The 27,442-nt window shown below is 31.4% G+C and overlaps 1 protein-coding gene across 21 annotated transcripts in view; it reads left to right on the top strand.

Moving 5' to 3' along the window:
* Positions 1–27,442, top strand: part of LOC105199525 (liprin-alpha-1) — a 226,288-nt gene that overhangs the window by 184,327 nt on the left and 14,519 nt on the right. For all 21 annotated transcript variants that reach the window (XM_039450861.1, XM_026139120.2, XM_026139121.2 and 18 more), the window contains 3 exons: positions 2,462–2,674; positions 2,816–3,079; positions 24,420–24,576. In XM_039450861.1, the coding sequence (XP_039306795.1) occupies positions 2,462–2,674; positions 2,816–3,079; positions 24,420–24,576 (634 nt within the window). The remainder of the gene's footprint in view (positions 1–2,461; positions 2,675–2,815; positions 3,080–24,419; positions 24,577–27,442) is intronic.

The raw sequence follows: 27,442 nt of genomic DNA on the forward strand, positions 1-27,442 counted from the left end.
AATATTAGACATTTTCAAATATTTACATTGGTACAATAAAGATTTTTTAGAAAAAAATATCACTTAGCTCATATTGAATACACATGTACATACTCAATATCACTTTATTTTATGTTTGTCTATTTTTCACAAAAAATGTTAGTAAAAAAAAAACAATAAAATGTTCTAATGTTACGTTTATAAGTTTGTAAGTTTATTAACATATTGACAGAATACAAAGAACTATTTTTGTCAACAATCTATTAAATAAATAGTTGATTCATCTAAACTTTTTCTTCTTAAAACTATGGCTTATAAATTGCAGTTTAGTAGTGTAGGCTTATATATATTTTCCGTTGTTGCCAAGCGAGGCATCTTTTGCATTATCAAGTGCGCAATGTGATAGCAATGAGAGAGCATTTGATAGCAATAAAAGAGAAAACGGTCGTGGAAAACTCCGAAGACTGGCTCCGAGCAGTCCGAGATTTTTTGCGACCAGAAACCCTTTTCCGAGCGAGCCACGGGCCTAAGTGCGAACCCGTGGATCCTCAGTCTTTATCCGCAACTTACGCAGAGAGGCTTCTGTCCTGACAACTTGTATTTTATTCTTCTAATAAACCATTTTTACTGTGAAAACTCCACAGTAGGTAGTTTAAAATTTATAGTCTGGAGTAATGAAAGTAACGAAAAAACATTATAACTATGATGAAAAAGGTTTGTCGAAAAATTAATTGGAACATCATTAAAAATTTTCTGAAATTTGTCTACGTTTTGAAACATTTTTCAATAAAATTTCAATGAAATTTCAGCACAATTTTATTATAAAAATAGTCATAAAAATTTAAATTTGTTTCAAATTCAAAGTAATTTTAATAAAACTATTAAAATTATTTTGGTTTCTTTCATTTTAGAGTCCAATTTTGGAAACTTGCTTTCAAGAAATTTTTTGATGAAATTATCTTGTTTCAAAAAAGAGAAGGTTCTATTTAATGGCAATGTCACATATTGTTCATAGTTAAACAACTTTTGCGACTTTTCATTTGTGTATTTTAGTAATATTTTGTAACATTTTTTAACAAAATTTAGAGAAATTTCAATATTTCTTCAAAAAATATAATTAAAGAAATGTAATTTGCAAAACAATTTTCAATAAAATTTTAATTTAATTTAACAAAATAGCAAAGTTTTAGCAACTATTTAACAATTTAATTAAAAACTTTTCAGTAAAAATATCAGAGAAATTTCAATATTATTTATAATAAGAAATATTAAATTTTCAGAGGAATTTTTGCAAAAAGTTTAGTTAATTTTAAGAATTAGAGTTAGAAATTTTGCAGAATTTTTAGTAAACATTTAACAAAAAATAAAATCATTTTTAGCAAAGATGCCAAAGAAATTTTAATAAATTTTCAAAAAAGTTTTAACTAATTTTTAGAGAAATTTTCGAACTTTACGCAGAAAAGTCAGTTCAATTTTAGTGACTTTTTACTATTTTGCTGAAAAATTTTCAAAAATTATTGTAGTAAAATTACAGCAAAATTTTAACAAATTTTTAGCAATTTTGCTGAAATACCATTTTCAACAATTTTTAAACGTTTTAGTAAAATTTTTTTATCAGAGAATTGAAGTATATGTGCTCACTTCATTGATCTAGGCTATATTGGTTCTATCTTAAAAGAGTTTCTTAAATTATAAGCAGGGTATTATGATGAAAATATAAATTAAATACAGCGTTGCAAGGTATAAATATTAGGCTATAATAATATGAATGATGGAGATTAATAACCATCACTTAATAGTAACAGAAAACAATAAGAAATAAACAAAAGGCTAATGAGAGTACCGCGCGGTTATTATTGCGCATAATATTTATCAGTCATAGAAAGCAATAATTTTTTCAGGTACGAGTAATATTATAATGCAATCCAATGGTTATGTTTGCGAAAAATTGAAAAAACCTATTCACACAGGCTTATCTCTTTAAAACACGAGACATTTCAACTTTCCAATGATCATCGTACGACTGTTAATAACGATATTTCAGATCACACACTTTTTAATTCAAACCGCTCTGTCTATTTTTTCGTTCTTTCTTAAAACATATCGATGGAAAATATTTTTAACATATGTCTATTTAATATAATCTTTAACTTCACGGATAGAAGAGATATAGCAAATAAAATTTTTTAAGCAATAATTTAATAAGAAAGTTTTTGCTAAAATTATTTTTACATTATCTGTCGAATAAATTCTCTTTAAAAAAATTTTTTTAGTTAGAATTTTATATTAGATTTCAACCTGATGTTCTTATATTTGAGGATTTGTATCACACAGTTATTGTTTAAATATTGATAATATAATGAGATAAATATTATAATATCTACATCACATTATGTTGTGATTCAGATGCAAAGATAAATAATTTATAATTGCTGTGATCTTCTATATATATTTAATATTTTAATCCAAGCATGTTTGGTAGCATGTTGGACTCCTCACGGCACGAGCTTTTAGCGGAAGCGATGAAAGCCGGAACACCTTTTGCTTTATGGAACGGACCAACGGTAGTCGCCTGGTTGGAGCTTTGGGTGGGCATGCCAACGTGGTATGTTGCGGCTTGTCGAGCAAACGTCAAAAGCGGTGCTATCATGAGTGCTCTTAGCGATACCGAGATTCAGCGAGAAATTGGTATAAGGTACGCTGTAAAAATGTTGAATAAATTATGTTTAAAAGAATTGAAATAAATATTACATTTTATATTTGTAACATAATGGTTACAGTATATTAGAACGTTACAACATCGTATCTACAATTGTTTTCTATACTTCTGTCACAGCAACCCTTTACATCGATTGAAGCTGAGATTAGCCATTCAGGAGATGGTGTCGCTTACAAGCCCGTCAGCGCCGAAAACTTCTCGCACAACATTAGCATTTGGTGATATGAATCACGAGTGGATAGGTAATGTCTGGTTACCGAGCCTTGGGCTACCTCAATACCGATCCACTTTCATGGAGTGCCTTGTTGATGCTAGAATGCTTGATCATCTTACGAAGAAAGATCTTCGTGGTCAACTGAGAATGGTTGACAGCTTCCACAGGTAGGGGGAAGACAATGTTGCTTAATCCTTTGAAGCATACATTTTTCTTTACAAATTTCTTGAAACTTGATATTCAGAAGTTTTTGAGGTTGTTGATTACAATTATGGAATTAGATTTTTAAAATTTGAAATGACGGATTTAACATGGCGTACCAATAGACCCAGGTACCTAAAACTTGATATAAAAGTTTTTGGAATCGCTAATTACAAATATGGAATCAGAATTCGGAAATTGTCAAAATTTATAATGGCGCATCAAACATGGCATTAAAAATATAAAAAAAGAGATCTAATTAAAATTGAGCAAAGTTTTTTTTTTAAGATTGCTAATGACAGATCTGAAGTAAAAAGGATTAAAAGTAATAAAAACAACATGATAGACTCAAAATGTAAAAGATTTGTATTTATATGAAATCCAAGCAATAGCCTTATTATCCTATTTTAGCCATCACATTTCAATAATTTCTTTTCGCCTTGTTGTATAATTTTGTTAATTTTTTGTTGTATCATGCCTATTTCTGACAGTTTCACATATTAATTATGTTTTTGTTGGATATTGTATTATTGTTTCAAGGAACAATCGAATATTTCTTTTTTGACTTTTACTGAAACATTTTTTTAAAACTAGTACAATAGAATATGATACAAGGAACCTTTAATTGCATATTTTTATACGAGTATAGTAATACGAAATCTTACTTTTTGGTCACAGCTTACTTTTTTCTTAATATACTTCTCTGTCAATAAAAGAAAATCAAGATAGCTCCAATTTTGGCAAAACATTCGCACTTTAACATTCAATATTACATCTCAGTGTTTCTTTTAATGGTTTGTATTGTATGGGATAATCCAAATTTAGTAAACTTGGTGGTTATAACTCATACATCACAGAATAATTTCACAATATTGTAGAAATATTGTAAATATTGCTACAACATTGTTGAAGTATTCTGTAATATTATATGTGCTATATGGGAATATTTCTTTAGGTAGCATACAATATTTCCGCAATACATTTCAAAGTTTTACAATATTATGCAATATTGTTGCAGTATTGCTGAAATGTTTCAGCCTAGGAAATGTAGTTAAAACGGTTGACTTAATGAAACGGGAAATAGCAATATAACCGTACTTTACTTGTACGTCACACATAATGTCTATGTAATTCTCCACAATATTAGAATTACATTAACTTGTTATATTACTGGTTTTTTATTATTTGACCCAAAATTTCACAAAAAGAATATTAGTTTATTGTAGACACTCTGTAGACACTTTAACCAATGCTATCCTGCTAAATTTATTTTTGAGACAATTAATAGCCGTTTTAAATTTTTAATTTATAAAAGTACACTTTAAGCAAACAGACAATAATAATGTGGCTACTGATACAATAAATAATAAAGCTCAGTGGTTTTTGTTACCATATATTCCCTTAATATCAGATAAGTTTAAGACTATTACAAACAATTTAAACGTAAAATTGGTTTTTTTTAATTTGAGTAAATTAAGCAGAGTTATTAAAGTGCAAAAGATTATTAAAGTGTTTTTCCTAGGAATTTAAAGAAAAATTATATGTAAAATTATATTATATTATACGAGGGGGTAATCACTCGGAAAATAAGTGTACACCGGACTTTGGACTTCAAGACTTCACTGGACTTCACCGGACTACATGGACTTTATCGAATTTCATCGGACTACGTTGGACCTAAGTTGGACTTCATCGGACTACGTTGGACTTCATTGGATTACGCCAGATTTTGCCGGACTTTATCAGACTTTGCCGGATTTTGACCTACTTTATCGGACCTCACGAACTTTGCCAGACTTCATCGGACTACGTCGGACTTCATTAAATTACACCAGACTTTGCTGAACTTTACAAACTTCGTCGGACTTCATCGAATTTTATCAGACTACGTTGGACTTTATCGGACTACGCCGGGTTTCATCGGACTTTGCCGCACTTCATCAGACTTCGAGAAATTTGACGGACTTCTAGCGAGTTGTACATTGGAAATCAAGAGTGGTTACCCCCTCGTTATTATATTATTTATAAAATTATATGTAAAGATTGCGATGCGTCATGCCAGGTCAAACCAGTAGAAAATTAAAAACGAGAATTACTGAACATTGCAACCACATTGATTGGAATACGAATAATCATTCTGTTATTGCGGAACACACTAAAATGTAACCACGGACTAAAATGTAACCACGATTTTGATTGGGAGAACATAAAAATTTTAGACAATGAACGGTTTTTAAGCAGGCGAATAATATCTGAAATGCTTCATATTCAATTACAAAACAATAGTCTCAATTTGCAAACAGACATGGAATGTCTGCATCACGCGTACCTCGCATTATTGAAAACATTGGAAGAGATTCAATTTTTTGAATGATGTACAATACAATTTTTGATTTATCACAATTTTCATAGTTGACTCAATTTATTTATATTTTTATCCGACGTGACTTCTGTTTGTTTCATTATTTCTCTGTTTTTATTTATGTATTTGTTATTTATATATCTATAATGTAAGCTTTACTTTCCTTGTTTAGTTCAAGTAATATGTTCCATCAATATAATCTGACTGACTCGATCTAATACAGTGAGGCGTGGTTGTGACTCGTGTCAAGTTAACGCGTTAGCGAGAGACGCGTTGCGTCTCTTTACACGAGTCAGCGACTTCCAAGCACACGAGATCTCAGTAACAGCTGAACTGATCAAGTTCTAAATAGTCTTAATCAATAGCTTGGATAAAATGGCATAATAAAAGTGTTTTTATTTTTTCTCTTCGTACCTTACGAGCAGAGATATCGCGACGCAAAGTCCAATTCTCGAAAATTTTATGTAAGAAAATGTCGTTATCATGATTATCATCGCCAAGTGAATCTTTTTGAGTACACGTTTTTGACACAGAGTGGCGCTTGCTTGCATACAGTGTTTGCCGTTATCTATATAAAATTATCTAGATAATCATCTAGATAAAAAATAGCCTATCTTATCTTTATCTAGATTATTATACTGTACGTTATCTTTATCTTAGATAAAAAATATTATTTTTTTAAATTATCTGAGATAATGCAAATAACGAAAATGAAGTATTGTCTTTAACTCCAAATTACCATTTATCTTAACAAATTTTTTCAAGATTGCAAAATTTATTGCCAGTACTGAAAATCTATAGATATGTAATGCTAACTAGATTTTTACTGGCAATATATATCGAAACGCAGTTTAGATTAACAGTAGTACTATATAAAAATTTCCCTAAAATTATAAATTTGAAAACTTTTCCAAAGAATTTGTCAGTTATTATATAATGTGATTTATATTTACAAATTTTTTTATTTTTATTTGCGTAATAATTAAAAACAAAATATTTGTTGTTAGTATAATATAATTATTTGAAGAATTTTTGTTTTTAAAAATATTATTTTAGAAATAAAATTATAAACATATTTTATATTCTAAATTGTTTTTTGCTTAATAATGATATTATCTGAAAATTATCTAGATAAACCTATAAATTTTTTATTTTATCTAGATAAATGAAAATTAAATCATCTTTATCTCATTTAAGATATATTTATACGTAATTTATCTTATCTGTATCTAGATATATTTTAAGTTATCTAACCGCAACACTCGTCTAGCTATATTCATGCGACCAAGTGATGCTTCATTCATAACAGTACTAATAACAGGTTTCTAAACCTGAATAGTGTTTCAATTAAAAATTCAGTTTGCGCGGCAGACTTCTTTCTGCCGAATTCGATCGTTTTATGCAAAAATGTGTCTATTGATTTTCTGCTTAAATTTATCAATATCGGAGGTGAGCCATACATCAACAATTTATATTTAACCCTTTGTACTCGAGGCTTTTTCGCTCGGGCAAACCAGCAACTCGAGACGATTTCGACTATATTAGGAAAGCATTTTACAGGTACTTTGAAAACATTTTATACTCAGACAAACGTATACAAATAATAAAATTTTATCAATTTATTTATTTTTACATTGAATACAACAAAATCTGTTAAATATTATACTCTATAATTAGTTTTCCAGCCGGGCACCGCAGCGGCGCCGCTCGTGTGCAAAGGGTTAATATATTGTCTGCTTTACTTCCCGTATAATATCAACACTAATGCATCTAAACATCTTTCTTGTAAATTACCATAAAACTTTATAACGTATGTTTGAGATAGCATATACGTTTACAAATAAATTTATTTAAAACAGATTTTTAATTTTTAGAAAAAAAGCCTGAAATTATGAAGTAATCTAAAAATTCTGTTTGAAGGGAGAAGCAGCTATGGCTGCCTTACCCGCCTCACCGCGCTGCTTACCGCGGCTGCCTATGATTTGGCGACCGACGGGCGGTTCCCGCGTGCGGTGGGTAGGGAAAGTATGTGCTCATTTGCCGACTATATTAATTTTTATCTTGTAACTATTACAAATGAATTTGAAAAATGGTAAAGGACTTTTCTTCTCAGTTTTACTTGCTTTATCAACCCACGAGAGCATGAACGAATATTTTGTGACACCCTGTATGTTTCATGTAATATATCATTCTTCACTTACTAAGTTGAAATCATGTTCTTCACAACAAAAAAAGAATACATATTGTTTAATACCACAAAACACGTGATATCAGTACAAAATTATCTTTCAAAAAAGGTAAAAAAAGGTGCCAAGTGTGTGTGCCCATAACGCAATAAACTGACTGATAATAGACTGATGTCGGCTGAATAATTTTCAAGATTTACTTATCTAATACGCTAAGAATGACTCCAAAGTGAGTCGAAACATTCATTTTTGTAATTTAGAATGAATAAATATTTATTATAATATCAATAATTGGATTGCACACTTATACCTGCGTTGGCCCTCATTTCCAATTTGTAATTATTTAAAATTATAAAATTATTATGAATAATGTAAAACAGAAATAGAAATAATTGAGGCAAAATATCATTTGCTCTATAAATTTTCAGTTAAAAATAAAACCAGGTTTTTCTAGCAGGTGGTTCCCAGCTGAGTCACCGCAGAAATGTTTGTTGAGATAAAGTTTTATTTTTTCTCTAAAGTGTTTTCAAAATGTACAATGAGACTTACTTAGTATGCATTACGTGCAGACACAGATTTAGATTTGCTTTTATGCATGTGTAATGCTAGTTAATAATGCCTTTCAAAACTAGTTTCGAAAAGGCATTATCAACTAGCATCGCATAACACAATGGAATTTCCGCTTTGATTTGAAATTATAAATTAAAAAAAAAATATTAATATCAAAAATAACGTATCAATTATATATATAAAGTTGTAACAACAAATATCAAGAAAAATAGATTGTACGTCTTTTTTAAATATTTTGTCTAAAATATCGTTTTTTACTATTAAGAAACGAGTTTTTTATCCCGTTATTTACTCCGATTTTTAAAATACCCATTTTTTTCTAGTACCTATCTATTTGTCTTTAATCTGAAAACTCACGCTATTCAACTTATGCAACGTTTATATAATTTTGGTTACATATTCCTCTACGGACGAGCAATTTTATAATTGCATCGTAACAAGTGTACGCAGTAACCTTATTTTCCTCGAGAGTCTGAAATCTTCATAGACTTTCTTTTTTTATCTCAAACTTCTTTAGCATTTACTGTAATTTGCACATACGAGGTGTGTTCAAAAAGTATCGCGAATTTTGTGTTTTTTCAAAAATTATTTATTTATTCATGAATATCTATTTTGTCCCCTTCAAAGTAATCCTCATGAGATATTATACACCTGTGCCAACGGTTTTTCCAATCTTCGAAGCACTTCAAAAAATCATTTTTTTTTATCTTGTTCAGCTCCTCCTTCGATGCCGTCTTTATCTCGTCAAGCGTAGCGTAACGTCGTCCTTTCATGGGCCTCTTCAGTTTAGGGAACAAGAAAAAGTCACAGGGGGCCAGATCTGGGGAATACGGTGGCTGCGGCATCATTAGTGTGTTGTTTTTGGCCAAAAAGTCGCGCACAAGCAACGATGTGTGAGCAGGGGCGTTATCGTGGTGCAAAAGCCAATTTTTGTTCTTCCACAAATCCGGGCGTTTCTGGCGGATTGCTTCGCGCAAATTGCGCATAACTTGCAGGTAATATTCCTTATTGACCGTTCTACCCTGTGGCAAGAACTCATGATGCACCACGCCCCTGCAATCGAAGAAAACTGTCAGCAAAACTTTCACATTCGACCGAACTTGGCGCGCTTTTTTCGGTCTTGGTTCGTGCGGCAGCTTCCATTGAGATGATTGAGCTTTGGTTTCCACGTCATAACCATAAACCCACGATTCGTCACCAGTTATGACCCTCTGGAGCAAATTTGGGTCGTCGCGGACAGAGTCCAACATCTCATTAGCAATGTTCATGCGATGCTGTTTTTGGTCGCAATTGAGCAATTTTGGTACGAATTTCGCGGCGACCCGTCTCATGCCCAAATCATTGATAAAAATCGAATGGCACGAGCCAATCGATATGTTTAGGTCCTCAGCAACTTCTCTAACGGTGATTCGACGATTGGCCAATACCATTTTCTCCACTTCATTAATTTTTTCGTCTGTTGTTGAAGTGCTCGGGCGTCCGGCACGCTCTTCGTCGTTCACATCTTCTCGGCCTTCTGAGAACATTTTGTACCACCGATAAACGTTGCTTCGGTCCAAGGTAGCTTCTCCGTATGCCACAGTCAACATTCGGAATGCATCCGCGCACTTAATTTCGTTTTTCACACAAAATTTGATACAGGTTCTTTGATCCATTTTTTTGAATAGGTAAAAATCGAAGACGATCCAAAACACGTGCAAGCAAAGCAGCTGTCAACAATTAAGTGAACATTCAAAATGGCCGAGCTTGTCGGCATAAGTGAGAGACATGAGTACCAACATAACGCCACAAAAAGATCGAAATTCGAATATACGTAACCCGCGAAAATTCAAAATTCGCGATACTTTTTGAACACACCTCGTATACGTAGATGAAAGAATCATCGGATAGTGTAATTTTCTTTGTCATACATCGGATCTTTACTTTATCCGTTACAGCTCCTGAATCTCACATCTCCCTCTATAAATTTTTGTGTTCGAGGTATGTTTTCATGACAAATTACCATGTACCGTAATTTTCTGTGCTGAATAAATTTTCTATCGGCGACAGAATGTCGCCGATACTCGTCTTTGATTGTACCATGATAATTTGGTAATTCTTGTTAAGTTAACTAATAATTCGTGTCATAATATCACGACGATTCTTCTTGCTTCGAAAAGTTTCCATTATAATCCGGGATATGACTGTTAGGGAAGTACCGATACTTTAACATTATATCTTTTATTGCATTTTCTTGTAGTCGATTTTGAGAACTTTTCAAAATACTATAAAGAAGTGTGAGATTATTTTTTAATAAATACTTTTTGAGTTGTGAGGCTCGAAAGCTACAGTGTACTGTAACTTTCGAGCCTCATAACTCGGAAAGTATTTCACAAAAATAAACTTATTTGTAGTATTTTTGAAAACTCTTGACAGTTATTAGATTCTGGAATCAAAAAAAGGTGTTTCATTTAAAAAAGTTAATGTGATTTTGATCTGATCTTGGCGATGCCATTTAAGATCAAACTAATAAGATCAGTAAATAGATCTTTTTAAACCCTACAACTTTTATCTGAAACATTTTTTCGTATCTTCTATATTTTCCGAGATATTCGGCCTATTACGTTTGAAATTGTTCACCCTGTATAATACCAAACAATCTGTATACAAAATGAATCTAAATGAAAATTGGTAGTTTAATTCTTACAAAAAAGTAGTACTAAAAGTACTAAAAAATATTCAGTAATAAATTACCGTGAATAATGGTAGTATTATTTTGGCGAGTTCTTCAGAAAGTACTGGATAATACTAGATTACTGGGAGTATATTATTACACAGAACTATTGTACTTACAAGGAAATCTTTGGAAGTGTCCGCTTTAGATTTATACTAGCTTTTAATATTGTAATACAGATAAAAATAAGGACACGTATTTTTTTATACGTTTCCTATCTCACTTTTAGGGAGTGAAACACCCCTTTGAAGAAAATTGGTTTTTTTCTCTCGAAGCGTATATCGTCGAAACTATAAAAGATGAAGAAAAATGTTCTAAATGAAAGATGAATGGTTTGAAGAATATTTTATAACAGCGAAAAAATAATTAAAAAATATTTTTTTAAATACTTTTTCCCACCACTTACCTATTTTTTTCAAAATTATTATTTTTTTTATAAGCAAAATAAAGCTTATTTTATTACGAATTCAACGGTATATATAAAGTTATGATGCGACATTTCCATTTTTCAAAAATAATTAAAAACCACTCGATAATACATGATACGCGCACCCGTCCGTGTATTATGGAAGTGTTCCCTTTCGATTTTGACGGGCGTTTAATACGTTATAGTACTGATCAAAATAAGGAACACGTATTTTTTTATACGTGCCCAATCTCACTTTTAGGGGATGAAATACCCTTTTGAAAAAAATTGGTTATTTTCTTTTGAAGCGTATATCATCAAAAATGAAAAAAATATAAAGAAATGTTTTAATTGAAAGTTGAATAGCTTGAAAAGTACTTTATAACAGTGATTTAAACAATTTTTTTTTAAATATTTTTTATATTTTTACCTACCATTTACCTATTTTTTTTTTCAAAATTTTTCTTTTTTTTACAAGCAAAATAAAGCTTATTTTATTACAAATTCAATGATATATGACAAAGTTATAATGCGAGCTTTCCATTTTCCAAAAGTAATTAGAAACCACTCCATAACGCATGATACGCGCACTCGTCCGTGCACTATGGAAGTGTCCCTCTTCGATTTTGACGAGCGTTTAATATTTTGTAGTACAGAGTTATATAAGGGACTCGATTATTTTTTATACATGCCTTTATAACGCCTACCCATCCGTGCGTTCGATATTACTTCACAATAAGACGGATTTGTCTTATATGGAGTTGACTACGCGAAAGAGTATTGAAGACAAATCAATACAATACAATAAATGTTGAAATAAGAGTTTTATAATAATAATAATAATAATAGTAATAATAAAATGATAGTGACTTCTATTAAACCGTTAAAATTAGTCAATTTTTTGATAATATGCCACAGTATGTACGGAAAACGAATTATGAGTAAAGAAATTATTATTTATTCATAATTTGTTTTTAATTGCAAATATATTTTTTTTATTACTTTAAAATAAAATGACACCACACTGAAGAATAACAACATCTACGGTGTTGTAGCACATTAATTTTTTGTGTACAAAATAATAAATATAATTAATATAAGTTAAACATTTATTTACTGGTCTACATGATTCGACTAGAACATTCGTTTTCTTCAACCTTTTACAAACAAGGAGACTTGGATTATAAAAAAATTATTACTTACACATTTTATGCCTTTACTATTTAATGCCAGCTCATCAATTAAAAACAAGAGAACTAACATAAAACTAATTTAAAAATTAGTTAGAATGTCATCTTTTATACTCCATTTATACAATTCAATTTATGTGTTTATTATATACAAAATTTTATTAGTGTAAAAATATTCATAACGATGCCACTTGGCGCGTGCACTTTGGATCATTTCTTACCTTGAAATTTAATTTTTACGTCTCGGCAGTATTGACCTTAATATGTATACATTCAAGTGTTACATAAATGTTTTTTTCGATGTGTACGATTTTATGATATTTACGCAAACTGTCTTTGAAATGTTTTTGTCGTCTCTTATTACAAAAAAATACGAGCAAACCATGATGTGTGAAGTATTGAGCACACGCACCATATGTTTCTGGAAAAGTTTTTAATTATTTTTGGAAAATGGAAAGGTCGCATCATAACTTCGTCATATACCATTGAATTTGTAATGAAATAAGTTTTATTTTGCTTATAAAAAAAAATTTTTTTTTAATATAGGTAAATGGTGGGAAGAAAATGTAAAAAAAGTTAAAAATTTTTTTTAATCACTGTTATAAACTCTTCAAATCATTTAATTTTTAATTAGAACATTTTTCTCTATCCTTTATAGTTTCGACGATACACGCTTCGAAAGAAAACAACTGATTTTTTTTAAAGAGGTGTTACATACCCTAAAAGTGAGATTGGGCACGTATAAAAAAATATTTGTCTCTTATTTTAATCTGTACTATAACGTATTAAACGCTCGTCGAAGGGAGACACTTCCATAGTACACGGACGGGTGCGTGTACCATGCGTTATCGGGTGGTTTTTTGAAAGATGGAAATGTCGCATTATAACTTTATCATATACCGTTGAATTTGTAATAAAATATGCTTTATTTTGCTTATAAAAAAATAAAAATTTTGAAAAACAGGTAAGTGGTGGAAAAAAGTATTTAAAAAAATTTTTTTTAATTTTTTTTTTTTTTGCTGTTGTAAAGTACTATTCGAGCTATTTAACTTTCATTTAGAACATTTTTCTCTATTTCTTATAGTTTCGACGATATGCGCTTCGAGAGAAAAAAACCGATTTTCTTCAAAGGAGTGTTTCACCCCCTAAAAAAGGGATTGGACACGTATAAAAAAATACATGTCCCTTATTTTTATCTGTATTACAACATATTAAAAGCTCATATAAATCTGAGGCGGACCTTCCGAAGGTTTCCTTGTTAATACTACTAAACCACTGATATGAAAAATTACGGAAACCATTTGCTATAAAGATACTGAATATCAGGACTTTTCGTAGTAAATAGTTTCAGTAATTGTTCATATCATTACTTCATATTAAATATTTGTACATATTAACATTTTACATGCTCGTGAAATTTTGTAGGATATGATGTGATTTATAATAAATATTAATTTGTGCAATTTTTACATCAGTAGTTAATTTTTTAATAAAATTATAATGTTGAAATGTAATATTTTGTTTGTTGAAATGTAATATTTTCTAATTTTTTAATATTTAAATACTGTTGGAGATTGATATCGTTGCGTGCAATTTATAGGGACTTTTTATCCCATAATATGTATATCGCATATAGATTGCAATTGTTATACGCTATTTTTAATTTGTTTTTATTCTCTTATGGCTTTGTATCGCCTGTCATATATATTTATTGTATTCAGTAGTTATTCTTTGAGTTATATACATTTTATTAACACGCATCTCTAGCCTTGTGTTTTCTGGTCTAAACCACTGCGACAGTCGTAAAATCTTCTAACAAGTTATGGGCCCAGAATCACTAATATTGTAAAAATCAAAGTTATTGTGTTATATATTGAGAGTGTGAAGAAACATTGAGCAAAATGGCTACTACGAATAGTTTCCATATTGAAAAATTAACGGAGGATAACTACGAATCCTGGAAGCTACAAATGAAGAGTGTATTAATTTGTAATAAGCTATGAGCGTACGTAAACGGAGCCAGAAGAAAATGCAATGCAATGGACAGCTAAGGACGAGAAAGCACTGGCATTGATTGTGCTGAATATTTCCCGCGGACAACTCAACTTAGTGAAGAAAGCAAAGACGTCGAAAACAGCGTGGGATGGACTCAAGCGTGTCTTCGAATCGAAAGGACCCGTCAGAAAGGCGACATTATATAAGTAATTATACCGATTGAAGAAGGATTCCAGCACGATAATGAACTAATAAATGACTTTATTAACAAAACCGAGCAACTCGCGGAAATAGGCATAAAAATACCGAAAGATTTATTGTCGACAATGTTATTAGGATCATTACCCGATGAATTCGAAAATTTTAGTATTGCCATTGAATCTAGAGACGAGATACCTAATATCGATAGTTTAAAAGTAAAACTTCTTGAAGAAAAAGCTTGACAAAACGATAGGGACGGAAAAAGTGATTGCGAGAAGAACAATTTAAGCAATGAGGCTTTAGTCGTTAAAACAACACAGAAATTTAGTAAAAATAAGCACGTTGACGCGAAAGAAAAGCATCACAAACCTTTTTCACAAAAATTCAATAGCAACTGTCATAATTGTGGAAAATTAGGACACAGGAGTTTGGAATGTCGATTCAAATTGAAGCGTAACGCAAAACAAAATAATGTAAGTGATGCATTAACTGCTTGTATAGCGGAGAAGCAAAAATATGAATCTTGGTGCCTCGATAGCGGCGCGACGAGGCATATGTGCAGTAACAAACGAAGCTTTTTAAACTTAAACAAAAGCATAAAGTAAATACAGCCGCGGAAGAATTTGTTGTATCTACTGGCTCAGGCGACGTACATTTAAATGTTAAATTAAGCAGGAATTTAACACAAGTAATTAAATTGCAAAATACATTGTATGTACCTCAATTGCGAAATAATCTTATGTCAGTGTCCAGTATTACAGAAAATTATAAGGTAATGTTCTACAAGGACCGTGCGATAGTCAAACGTAGAGATGGTTTAACGGTATCGACAGCAACGAAACATGGTCAGTTATATGTAGAGGATGTAGCAGACAGTCATGCAATGGTAATGAAAGAAGCCAATGATAGCAACCTGAAACGATAGCATCAGAGACTTGGACATGTGAATGTCAATGATTTGCAAAAGATGAAGAAAATGGAATTAATAAATGGTATGAATCTCGCAGGTAACCCAATTTCATTGCGAGGTATGTGATAGATGAAAAATACATACAATACCATTCAAACAATCTGATCATCAAGAAAATCAAATTTTAAGTCTTGTACATTCTGATATATGTGGTCCTATGAGCACAAATTCACTAGGAGGAGCGAAATATTTTGTTACTTTCATCAATGATTGCACTCGCTATACAGAAACTGTAATGTACTGTACGAAAACGTTCGGATGTACAGGGAGCATTTAAGAAGTACAAACGGAAAGTCGAAAAACAAACTGGACATCACATCAAGAAACTTTGTACAGACAACGGAATAGAATATCTCTCAAATGAATTCAAGAAATATTTAGAAGAAGAAGGTATTGTACATCAGCTCAGCGTAGAATATACGCCTCAACAGAACGGAGTAACTGAACGGACGAATAGAACTTTGGTGGAAATGGCACGATGTCTTATGCTACAAGCTAACTTACTACGAAGCTAACTTACTAGCGATTAATACAGCTACGTACATATGTAATAGATGTCCAACAAAAGTACTGAACAAAACGCCGGTTGAATTATGGTCTAATCGGAAGCCTTACATTGGATTTTTTAGAATCATCAGAAGCAAAGCTGTTGCACTTAACAAAGGAGAAAGACGAGGAAAATTCTATCCAAAAGGAGACAATTACATTTTAGTAAGCTACTCAGATGAATCGAAAGCTTACCGATTATGGCGACCCGGAACAAGGATTGTTATCAAAGCACGAGATGTTAAATTCATTAAAGACATCAATTCTTATAAAAATTTTACACCAAATTTAATGATTGCTCCAATCTTTACAACGGAAAATTCACAACAGCAAGCAGATAATACAATAGAAGAAGATCAGCAAATAAGAAAAATGGACAAGACAGAAGAAGAGGAAGAAGAACAAAACTCTCTACAGTTGGAAGATTCAAAAGAAACGAATGAAGAAGAAAATGCAGAAGAGGATCATGAATATTCCAAGAAAGATGAAGAATGTCGAAGAGGACGTGGACGTCCAAAAATCATCAGAATAGGTCAGCCTGGAAGACCGAGGAAAATTTATCAAAAAGACAAAGTTCAAACTACAGATCCGTATTCTGTCTCACAAATGATGGAGAGAGACGATCGAGAGGTATGACTAGCTGCAATGAAAGTGGAATACAATGCTCTAAAAGAAAACAAAACTTGGATTTTGGTTCCAAGACCCGAAAATAAGAAGGTATTATCTAATCGATGGGTCTTCAAAATGAAACGTAAGCAAGATGGCCGAATTGAAAAATATAAAGCACGTTTAGTAGCGCGAGGACACATACAAGAACAGGGAATTGACTACGAAGAAGTCTTTGCTTCTGTGCTAGATATGAAATAATTAGAAGTCTACTTGCTGTCGCAATAAATGAAGAAGTGTATGTGCATCAAATGGACGTAATCTCAGCTTACATACAAGGTGATTTGTCAGATGAAATTTATATGGAACAGTCTGAAATGTTTATTCAACGAGGTCAAGAAGATAAAGTTTGCAAATTACAAAGACCTTTATATGGTTTAAAGCAATCAGGTCGTGAATGGTATCGAACATTTAATAATTTCATTGTAAACAATGGTGGAAAACGCACACAAGCGGATTCGTGCGTCTATGTATTTAACGAAGACGAAGATCGAGTCATCCTTGTTTTGTATGTAGATGATTTGATACTTGCATCAACAAAGATTACAAGACTTGAAAATGTAAAAACAAAGTTGCAGTCTGCATTCAAAATGACTGATCTTGGAGCTATCGGTAGTATTCTTGGAATTTGTGTAAGAAGAAAAGGTCAAACAGACGATATGCATCTTTCTCAAGAAAAATATGTGAATGAATTGTTAGAAAAATTTTACATGAAAGATGTAACAACGGTCTCAACACCAATTGAATTAAATGTTAAAATTTCTAAAGAAATATGCCCTTCGTCAGAAGAAGAAAAACTCAGAATGCAGAATAAACCATACAGAGAGCTTATTGGAGGGCTAATTTACTTGGCAAATGCAACGCGTCCAGATATCGCATTTGCTGCAGGTCTATTAAGTCGTTTTTGTGAAGACCCCGGTGAAATGCATTGGCAATTAGCAAAGAGAGTGTTGAGATATCTAAAAGGCACTTTTCACTATGGAATAACATATACAAAAAACAACGAAAACTTAACAGCATATACTGACTCCGATTGGGCAGAAGACGTTGACGATAGAAGATCCTGTACTGGTAATTTATTAATCTTGGCTGGAGATCCGGTGAGTTGTAAATCAACGAAACAGACGTAAGTTGCCTTATCGATTATGGAAGCGGAATATGTCGCTTTAGCGGAAGTTTTCAAAGAAGTGATGTATATAAAAAGATTATTACCTCATATGGGTTTTTATAAATATGTCCACGTTCCCATAACAATATTTTGTGATAACCAGAGCGTTATAGAATTGTCTAACAATGCAGTATCTCACAAACGAAGCAAACATATTGATATAAAATTTCATTTTACTCGGGAATTAGTAGATCAGAAAGAAATAAAAATTATGTATTTGGAGACTGATAATATGCTTGCAGATGTATTAACTAAATCGTTCCCAAAGACTAAACATAAGCAATGTATTAAAATGTTAAAGTTAAGTTAAAATCATGATTAAAGAATTTTTTGTTTGTTTGATTACTAAATGTAATTACGCATGCATCGATAGGAGGAGTGTTGGAGATTGATATCGTTGCGCGCAATTTATAGGGACTTCTTATCCCATAATATGTATATCGCATATAGATTGCAATTGTTATACTCTATTTTCAATTTGTTTTCAGCCTCTTATGGTTTTGTATCGCCTGTCATATATATTTATTATATTCAATAGTTATTCTTTGAATTATATACATTTTATTAACACGCATCTCTAGCTTTGTGTTTTCTGGTCTAAATCACTGCGATAGTCGTAAAACTTTCTAACAAATACTTTAAATTTAATTTGTAATTTAAAACAGTTATGGTACATATTAGAAAATTAAAAACAAAATAGTTGTTACTTTGTTCATCCGCTACTGTTTGTTAAACAACGATCTTTACCGTTTACTATTTAAAAATCTTTTTATGCAGCGACGCTGACTTAACGTATTGGAAAAACTCACATTGTCTACACAATTGCACTGCATTATTTTCGGCTTCGGACATACTAATTTTTTGTATGCGCTACACAAGTTTGATTATTAACCATCGTATGTGGAATGGAGTAATAATTCTACACTGAAGATGATCCAAAACTGAGGATCGAAACGTCTGTACTGCAATAATAATTTGTTAATTACATTAATTCACACACGAACATCTTGTGTTGGCTCTCATCGGCATTAATTCATTTTTTAAAAATAAAATAGTAATATACAAATTGGAAAACTGAAAAGAAAACATTATATTTCAATATTACAGTTTTATTAGAAGGTTCGTAAGCTGTATTTTCTTTTTCGTACGAATATTACAATTGTGTATTATCCAAGATGTTTTGGAGTTTTCCGGCAGTATCCCAGCAAATTTGTAAAGAACTTCGCCTATTTTTATAGATGGTTTTGGGCTATCCGCATCCAGTTATCAATCATATACAATTTTGTAGATAATAATGATAACATTAAAAAAATATATAAATTTTTAGATCCTCAAATCCCAACCGAAATTATTTTTGACCTCCTAATGATGTTATTTTATTCATTTGATGGCTCGTTATTAAAGCTGTCCAATACGACAAATATTACGTTCTGCAATATAGACATGGTATCGTATTTTATTAACATGTTTGGACTCTATTTGAGCTTTAAGAAGTGTTGGATACATAGAGGGTCCATTTTAACTTTAGCATCGAAATATCTTATAAAATATACAAGATATGAAATGTTTTAAATAAAAATAGTAGGGTTCGAAGAGGGACATAAAATATCATTGATTCGACCTTGGGTGGCGCCACTAAGGTCAGGTTAAGATAATCGATTTTTTAAAATAAAACATTCTATTTTTGATTCTATTATCTAACAGTTGGTATCAAAAGCTTTAAAAAAGAGTATATGTTTTTATTAAGTAATTTCCGAGTTATAAGGCCTGAAAATTACAATATAATGTAACTTTCAAACCTTATAATTCGGAAAGTACTTAATAAAAACTTATACTGTTTTGGAAAGCTCTTGATACTGGCTATTAACTCAATGACAGTAATGACATAGCATTAACTCAAAAAGTATCTGTAGAAAATTTGTTAATGGAACAGATACATCCACAAATAAACTTGTTTCATAGATTTATTTATACAAACATATTAATTCATGTGGAAGGATATGAACGTATACGAGAAAGTGCGTTAATAACATTGTGCGTTTGTAAGGCAAAACAATGGTTTCTGTATCACTTGCGCTTGTAATTAGGACTCTTCAATCCAACAATATGAAATGCATTTTAGATACACGTCTTTATTTAATAAATAAGACTGTTTATTGATATCGCTTACAATTAGTTAATGATTTTTCTGATATTTTCTGCAGCATTATAGAAATAACTCCAGAATGTGTGTCTATTTATCCCGAAATGATACAGTGTAAATGTATTGTAATGTAATATCATATAACAGAAAATTGTGCATGTGCTGCAACTTTGTTTGTTTTACCTAAAAATAAAAGTATTAAATAAGTTTGTCTGTTTTTTTTCAGCTTTTGCCTGTTGTTTATTTTATAGCTTATTTTATATATTGGATATATCATACCCTTTGCTTCAAATATAAAAGATATTCAAATCATAACGCGTTTGAGGTATGCATTTATCTCACTATTATATTAAATAAAATATTCTCGAAATAGTTTGCGATATTAAAAAATTTAGAGTTAATTATATATGAATTTTGTACTTTAACGTTTGTCTCAATAGTTAAATCTCATTTTTACCAGTATTTAAGTAGTAGACTAATTGTAAGTAATAAATTACTAGGAAAACTACTTGCTCATTCTATCAGTACTTCATATCTGAGCTCAATTAATAGATTTTTCAATATTTCAGTACTTTATTATTATAGACACAAATATTGAAATACATGCGTCAGTGCTTTGGGTGTCAGAAAGAACCACTAAAACTCTTAATTATTAGTCATTTGTCAGTAGTTGAATTACAAAAGTAGTTAAAATACAAAAATAAAAGACTAATAATAGTCGCCAGTAATAAACCACTTGACCTCAGTAATAAATTGGTCAACTAGTAATACTTTTTTGTAAGAAAAACAGAGTGAAATAGTTGTTTTGAGGGGTTCTCTATTTTATTTTTTTTTTTTTCATAGCAAGACATCGGCTATGAAAGATTTCGGTGTTACTTTGTAGAAAGTTTAATATAGATATGTCATTGAACTCCGGCTTGTTTGCCGAGCATTTAAATGTGATTGGGGTTTTTATCTTTGGAGTCAATCAATTATGTTCAATTAGATTCTGATGAGTAAGCATGACACACACTGAACTTTACCGAATGTGAATACACACGCACGCACACACGCACACACACACACGCACACGCGCACGCACGCACGCACGCACGCGCGCACACACACACACACACACACACACACACACACATAGCGCGCGAATAAATTTTTGTTACCAGAATGAAAGCAGAACTCTTTTTGCAGACTTAAAAAAGTTTTTGCATAACATGACCATTTTTAAAATGTCCAAACGTAAATATAGTTTGTACATTGAATAATGTACGTTTTTAAAACATTTGTATTAAGTTTGTGGACGTTGAAATAGATTGCCACTAAATCTGGATGTCGTATGCTGTCTGTATAATTACGTGAGTTAAGGGTCAGATGTAAATCTAGAGTTTTCTATTTATAAAGTTGAAATAACGAATTATTTATCTGTAATATAAATAAATAGTTGTTATGTAACATGCAACATTGCATTGATTATTGCAACATACATATAGCGGAGCAATACAATACCCCTATAATCATTTTTGCAACTGCAAACGTTGGTAACAGATTTTGGTCCGCATATGGCATACATTGTTATTTCTGGTACTGTTAGCAGATTTCTACAAAATTTGCTACAACCCTGGTGGCAGAGTGTATGACAAATTAACGGTGAAAAGCAAGCAAATCTGTTGAAAGTTTTGACGACAAATATATAACAAGTATTAGACAAGTTTGCTATTGCAAAAGTTTTAACAATTTTCACGCAAGAATGCAACATTATTTCTTTGTCAAAATACACGACAGACGCTGGAAGTTGATAGTAGACAGATCTGTTATATGTATTGATTGACAGATTGATGGCAGATAGTGAGCAATCTTGCTATTACGAAAATGTCAGCATTTATCACACAAGAATGCAACATTAGTTGAGATTTCCGTAAAGAGCATAATGCACATAACGTAATCTTTGTTGATCATCCAAAGTTAAACAAGGATAAAATATTACATTACGCATATCATGCGCTCTCTTTACGGAATTTGGCCACTATCTCTTTATCAAAACAATTATACAACTAATTTGTTTATAACAATTATAATAACTATAAATTAGAAAGTGTCATATATGTTTCTTTAGTAATTTTTTCCATGAATTAATTGATGCAATTAGTTTTCCTCGACAGTCATTTTTAACAATTTGTTTATAACAATTAATTGCAAAATTGACTTTTGCGACGTGCTCTTTACGTCAATAATGTTTTTTCATGTTTCAATACTATTTCTAATTGTTATTTTTTGGCTGGTCTGGCTATGGGTAAGAAAAGGTTTTAATTATTTATATAGTTTATATTAAAAATATCTAAGGCTAAATAATTAAAGGATTAGTGAGAATGTTCGCGCGATATACAAGACGCAAGTGAATATGTCTCGGATTCAAATCAGCTTTACTTCAAATATAACTTTTTATTAACGATATCACAAGTGTACGATTAGCTCAATGTTATCGTGTTAGGTTGTTTTTCCGAAATCTTAGGTTCAAATCTCGCCGGCGCTGACATGCATTTTCAAATTTTGTAAAAATGCGTAATTGTAATTAGTAAATTAAAATGTTATATATGAAACAGTGAATACAGATTAAGCTATAAGAATAATAAAATCTGTTAAGAAAAAAAAAAATTTTTGTTCTTGGAAACATCAGATTTGATCTGTATTTGATGTCATTCTGTCAACGCATTTGACAACAGATTTGGTCTGTTTGATGCCAAAAATGATTGATGACAAAAGTCATCACATTGTTGTTATCAAATCTGTTCTGGATTTGGTTTCAATTTGACTTCTAATATGTTCTTCAGATTTGGTTTACATTAGACATCTTATTGCGGACACAGTAGAATACGGTTTTGGTACAAAATTCCGTTGGAATTTGGGTATAAAATGTTTGCTGGATAGTTTCATTATATTGAATATAAAGTAAAGCCTTCTAGCACACCGAAGTGCAATATGACAATGGAGAAATATGTAATTATAATATTACTATAATATAAATAGAGTGTAACATCTGTTATATTCAGGGTTGGGAAGTGACATCGTTACCGTTTTTGTTACTTTTTTATGGTAACGAGCGTTACTTTTTTATGTCTGTAACGGTAACGTAACGTAACGTCATTACATTTTTACAATAATGGTAACGGAATTCAGCCGTTATTTTTCGTTATTTTAGCTGGCAGTATCTATGTTTCATAAAATGCGTCATTTTATGCTCGTTTTACATTCGGTAACCAACATGCGTTTTATAGAATTCGGCTAATTAGTACTATTAATTATTGAATTAATTTAACGTAGACTTTTTTATTGATCAATTATGTTTAATTATCACTCATAATCATTTGATATGGTATATGATTACGAATCGCAATTGCGATAGAATTTATATTCAGTGATAGAATCATATTCTTGAATGTACACATGGAGACATATGGTACATGTATTTATAGTCCACTCTTATATTTAAGATTGTCTTAAGTCATCTTATGATGACATTAACCAATCAGAGAAACGTATCAGCATCTTAAGACATTACTTAAGATGATCTTGAAATAAGAATCTACTATGATTACCGGCCATAAATGCTTTAACATCTGAAGTTGCATGTGTATTGAAGACGACATAAGAAAGAATGAGATAAAGGCATGAAAAGATATAGGAAGGTATTTATGTCCTTCTGTGCGGATTTTGTAAAAAAAAACACATGCAATGTTTCTTTTTATCACGTATTGAATAGATTTTTTTGACGTCAAAAAATCCCTATTTTAACATCACCAAAAAGTAACGAAAAAGTAACGAATCGTTACTTTCCAAGCAACAGTAACGGTAGCGGTAACGAGTTACTTTTTACAAACAGTAACGATAACGATAACACGTTATTTTTTTAAGGTAACATTCCCAACCCTGGTTATATTATACGTTGCTCCAATGTCATATTACATTTCAGTATTTGCTAAAATATTATCTGGTTGTTTACAGGATAGAATACAATATTACAGCATTGCCATAACACTGTCAGTTGTCAGTAATATTACAGAATTGCGAAGTTGCTGTTATAGTAACTGAAATATTTTGTGCTATATGGATATACAATATTATAATTATTGCAATACTGTTATTACAATATATTGTTACAATATATTGCACATATTATTATATTATTTATATTGTTACAGAACAAGTTTGCAGTATGGCATTTCCTGCTTAAAACGGTTAAATTACGATAGACAACAATTAGAGGAGAGAAGACGAGTGGCAGAAGGTACCAATATAGATGTACTCGTGTGGAGTAATGATCGTGTTATAAGATGGGTACAGTCGATTGGTTTGAAGGTAGTTAAATCTTTCCAATGTTCTAATACAGTGGTCGGCATGATTTGCAACTTCGGCCAGATTTTCAAGTCGATGTTTATTGCTCTATTTCTTGTCGGTTTCATATGATATCAACGTATTATACCAATGTTTCTGAGACAAAATGTTGCAGGTCTAATTACGCGCAATCGGCAACAGCTTAATATCGTGCATAATTAAAGCCTCGGTAAGGCTATCTCAGAAGTGAGTGGTAGTATTGTATAAATTGTACTTTTTATAAAGCCGTTATAAAAATTTTTTAATAATTTTTAACCTTCAAATACATTTTATCCGGGGAATTAACACATTTCTCGTCTGGTTGATTTAACTTTGAGAAGCTGTAACTTTGGTTTGAATCAATATTTTTCAACAATCTTTTTTATGAGAGTTTAAAATCTTAGAAATGTGACTACACAATCGGCATTGCTGAAGTATGATTTATTATGAAGTTAAAAAAGAAAATTTTTTTGCAATAGAATACTTAACAATTTTTCCGGGGAGGGAGATGTTACATATCCTTTTAAAAGCATTAATATTATTATGACTGTGTTTCAAGTCCGACGAATATGCGGCGCGCAGTTTGAGTTGGAAATTATAAACATTTAAAAATTAAAAATTATTATTCGCTCCATGAAGTTTTACTCTTGAAAATTTAAAATAAATTAGCCACTGGGCTGATGAAAGTATTGCGCAATAATAAGTCAGTCGATAATGAACCACAGTACCGGACGTTTCTTATAATGGAGTTGCGGATGTAATTAAGTCAGTTAGTAGGAATGTTTTTAAAAATTGTGTTATCTTTCACACGATCTCATAATTTAAATTAAATACTCTGTGTCGAACTTGTTTTGTTAGACGACATTGTTAAGACAGTTCCAACCACGTGTGGACACTATAAAGTCACATTGAACAACTCCTTCGCTATGGAGTTTTAATTGATATCAAACTTTTTTTTTTCAATTGCTGAGGATGGCCCAAAATGGTGCCAAAACGTCTAAAATAAGGTCTGCGTATTAAACAAAACTGACTTATGCACTTATTACCGGGCCATACTTTCATCACTCCAGTGACTAATTTATTGGAAATTATTATTCGGCACCAAGAACCGCTGTGACTGACATAGGTCTTTTATTTGTGTGTGGTAAAAAGAAGAAACCATTAAGCGAAAATTAAAAAATTGTTCAGAAATCCACTTTTCCTTTAAAAAAAAATTATGTCTTTACAACAAAAAGACTTTAAAATACGACGTTTTAAAGCTAAAGAGTCATACATTGAAAAAAATTATTGCGTTGTTATTCCGTTTAAAAAAAATAAGCAACAAGGAGAATATGAGGTATTTTTGATGAATTTAACTGAAGGTATTTAAAATTGAAAATTCATGTGTTTTATGATATATTGCAGACTGCGTAGAAACCTCTTTCTCTATAGCACTTTATAGTATTCTAACTTTAGGCAGATTGTATGCGAGTAACATTAGCGAACCGATCTGTTGGACATGTTTTGTCCGGTTTTATTAAATAAGATTACTCACAAAAAATTACACCAGAGAGGAACCTGAGAGCAGGTGCGACTTTATTTTGAAGCACCTCTATGTTTCGCGAAAAAATGGACCTTGAACTGTAGCCAATTGCGTCGGTAATGTTGCATTTTCGTGATTCTCTACGGTGTTATACGTTAGTTAGATAAAGACAACTATTGTCTAATTTTATTTAACTAACTATATATACAGGGTGATTCAGAATAACATATTGGTCTGCTTACTGGCGATTATTCGAATTCTGAGACGACTTTTCCTTTAATAAAAATTTGTCCGGAGCTTAGTTTTTAAGTTATAAGAAGGAATAGTTAGCATATGACGGGTCAGATACAAATGGTAGACATGGGCGACTCATTGTTATACGCGGGTGTTTCCGTGAGGCACCTGCTGCGCTCAAATGACACAACAGTACATGGACAACACATTCTCATTTCAACTTTCTCTCTCTTTCTGTCACTTCAATTATGCTATATTTAACCTGTCAAATGTCGATCTCTTTCATCCGGCCGTCAAATACCGGGATGACCGCGAAATCTTCAAGTTTACGGTCACAGCCCAGATAGCCAAATAATTGCAAGTTGTCGACAACTTCTCACAAATATTTTTATTAGTTGTCAGCAAAACAACAGAAGGAGGGAGTCTCTCATCATTACGTTCTTGCCAGCAATAATTTTTAAAATATAATACCGGCAAGTTTCCAACAACTTATCAGCATTATACTTATTACAAGTTATAAATGGGAATTGTTGCTCACATGTTGCTGTCATATTGCTCACAGATTGTTATAAACAATTTTTAAAATATACTAATGGCAAGTTCTAAACACAACTTACGCTATACTTATTACACAGATTGACTTTAATAATTTTTCTACATTTGTTCGACAATAAAACTGAGTATATTGATACTAAATTGACTAAAATATTTTCGTCGCATTAAATAAAAGGCAACGTAATAGCAATTAACAAGCAATTTAATCTGTACAATGATTTACTTTAGAGTGAGTTATCACATTTTGCTATCTCGGAGGTGCGACACATGCGACGCAACAGTATTATAATGAGTGTACGCGAATAATAAAATGCAAATGGGATTACTTAAATATCATTTGCAATTTAAAAATAGCAAATTAAAACGCACAAGAAGGGAAAGGAGAGGGACAGAAAAAGAGGGGAGAGGATCGTTACGATCACACAAGATGTGTTTACTCGACGATAGCAAGCAGTCGATTGGATGTTATTGGTTATGTTGTTATAACAGTGTCGAATGATTGGTTAAAACCGTAAGTCAAAACGCGGCAATTTAAAATAA

Source organism: Solenopsis invicta, chromosome 6 (genome assembly GCF_016802725.1).
Source record: "Solenopsis invicta isolate M01_SB chromosome 6, UNIL_Sinv_3.0, whole genome shotgun sequence".
Lineage (NCBI taxonomy): Eukaryota > Metazoa > Arthropoda > Insecta > Hymenoptera > Formicidae > Solenopsis > Solenopsis invicta.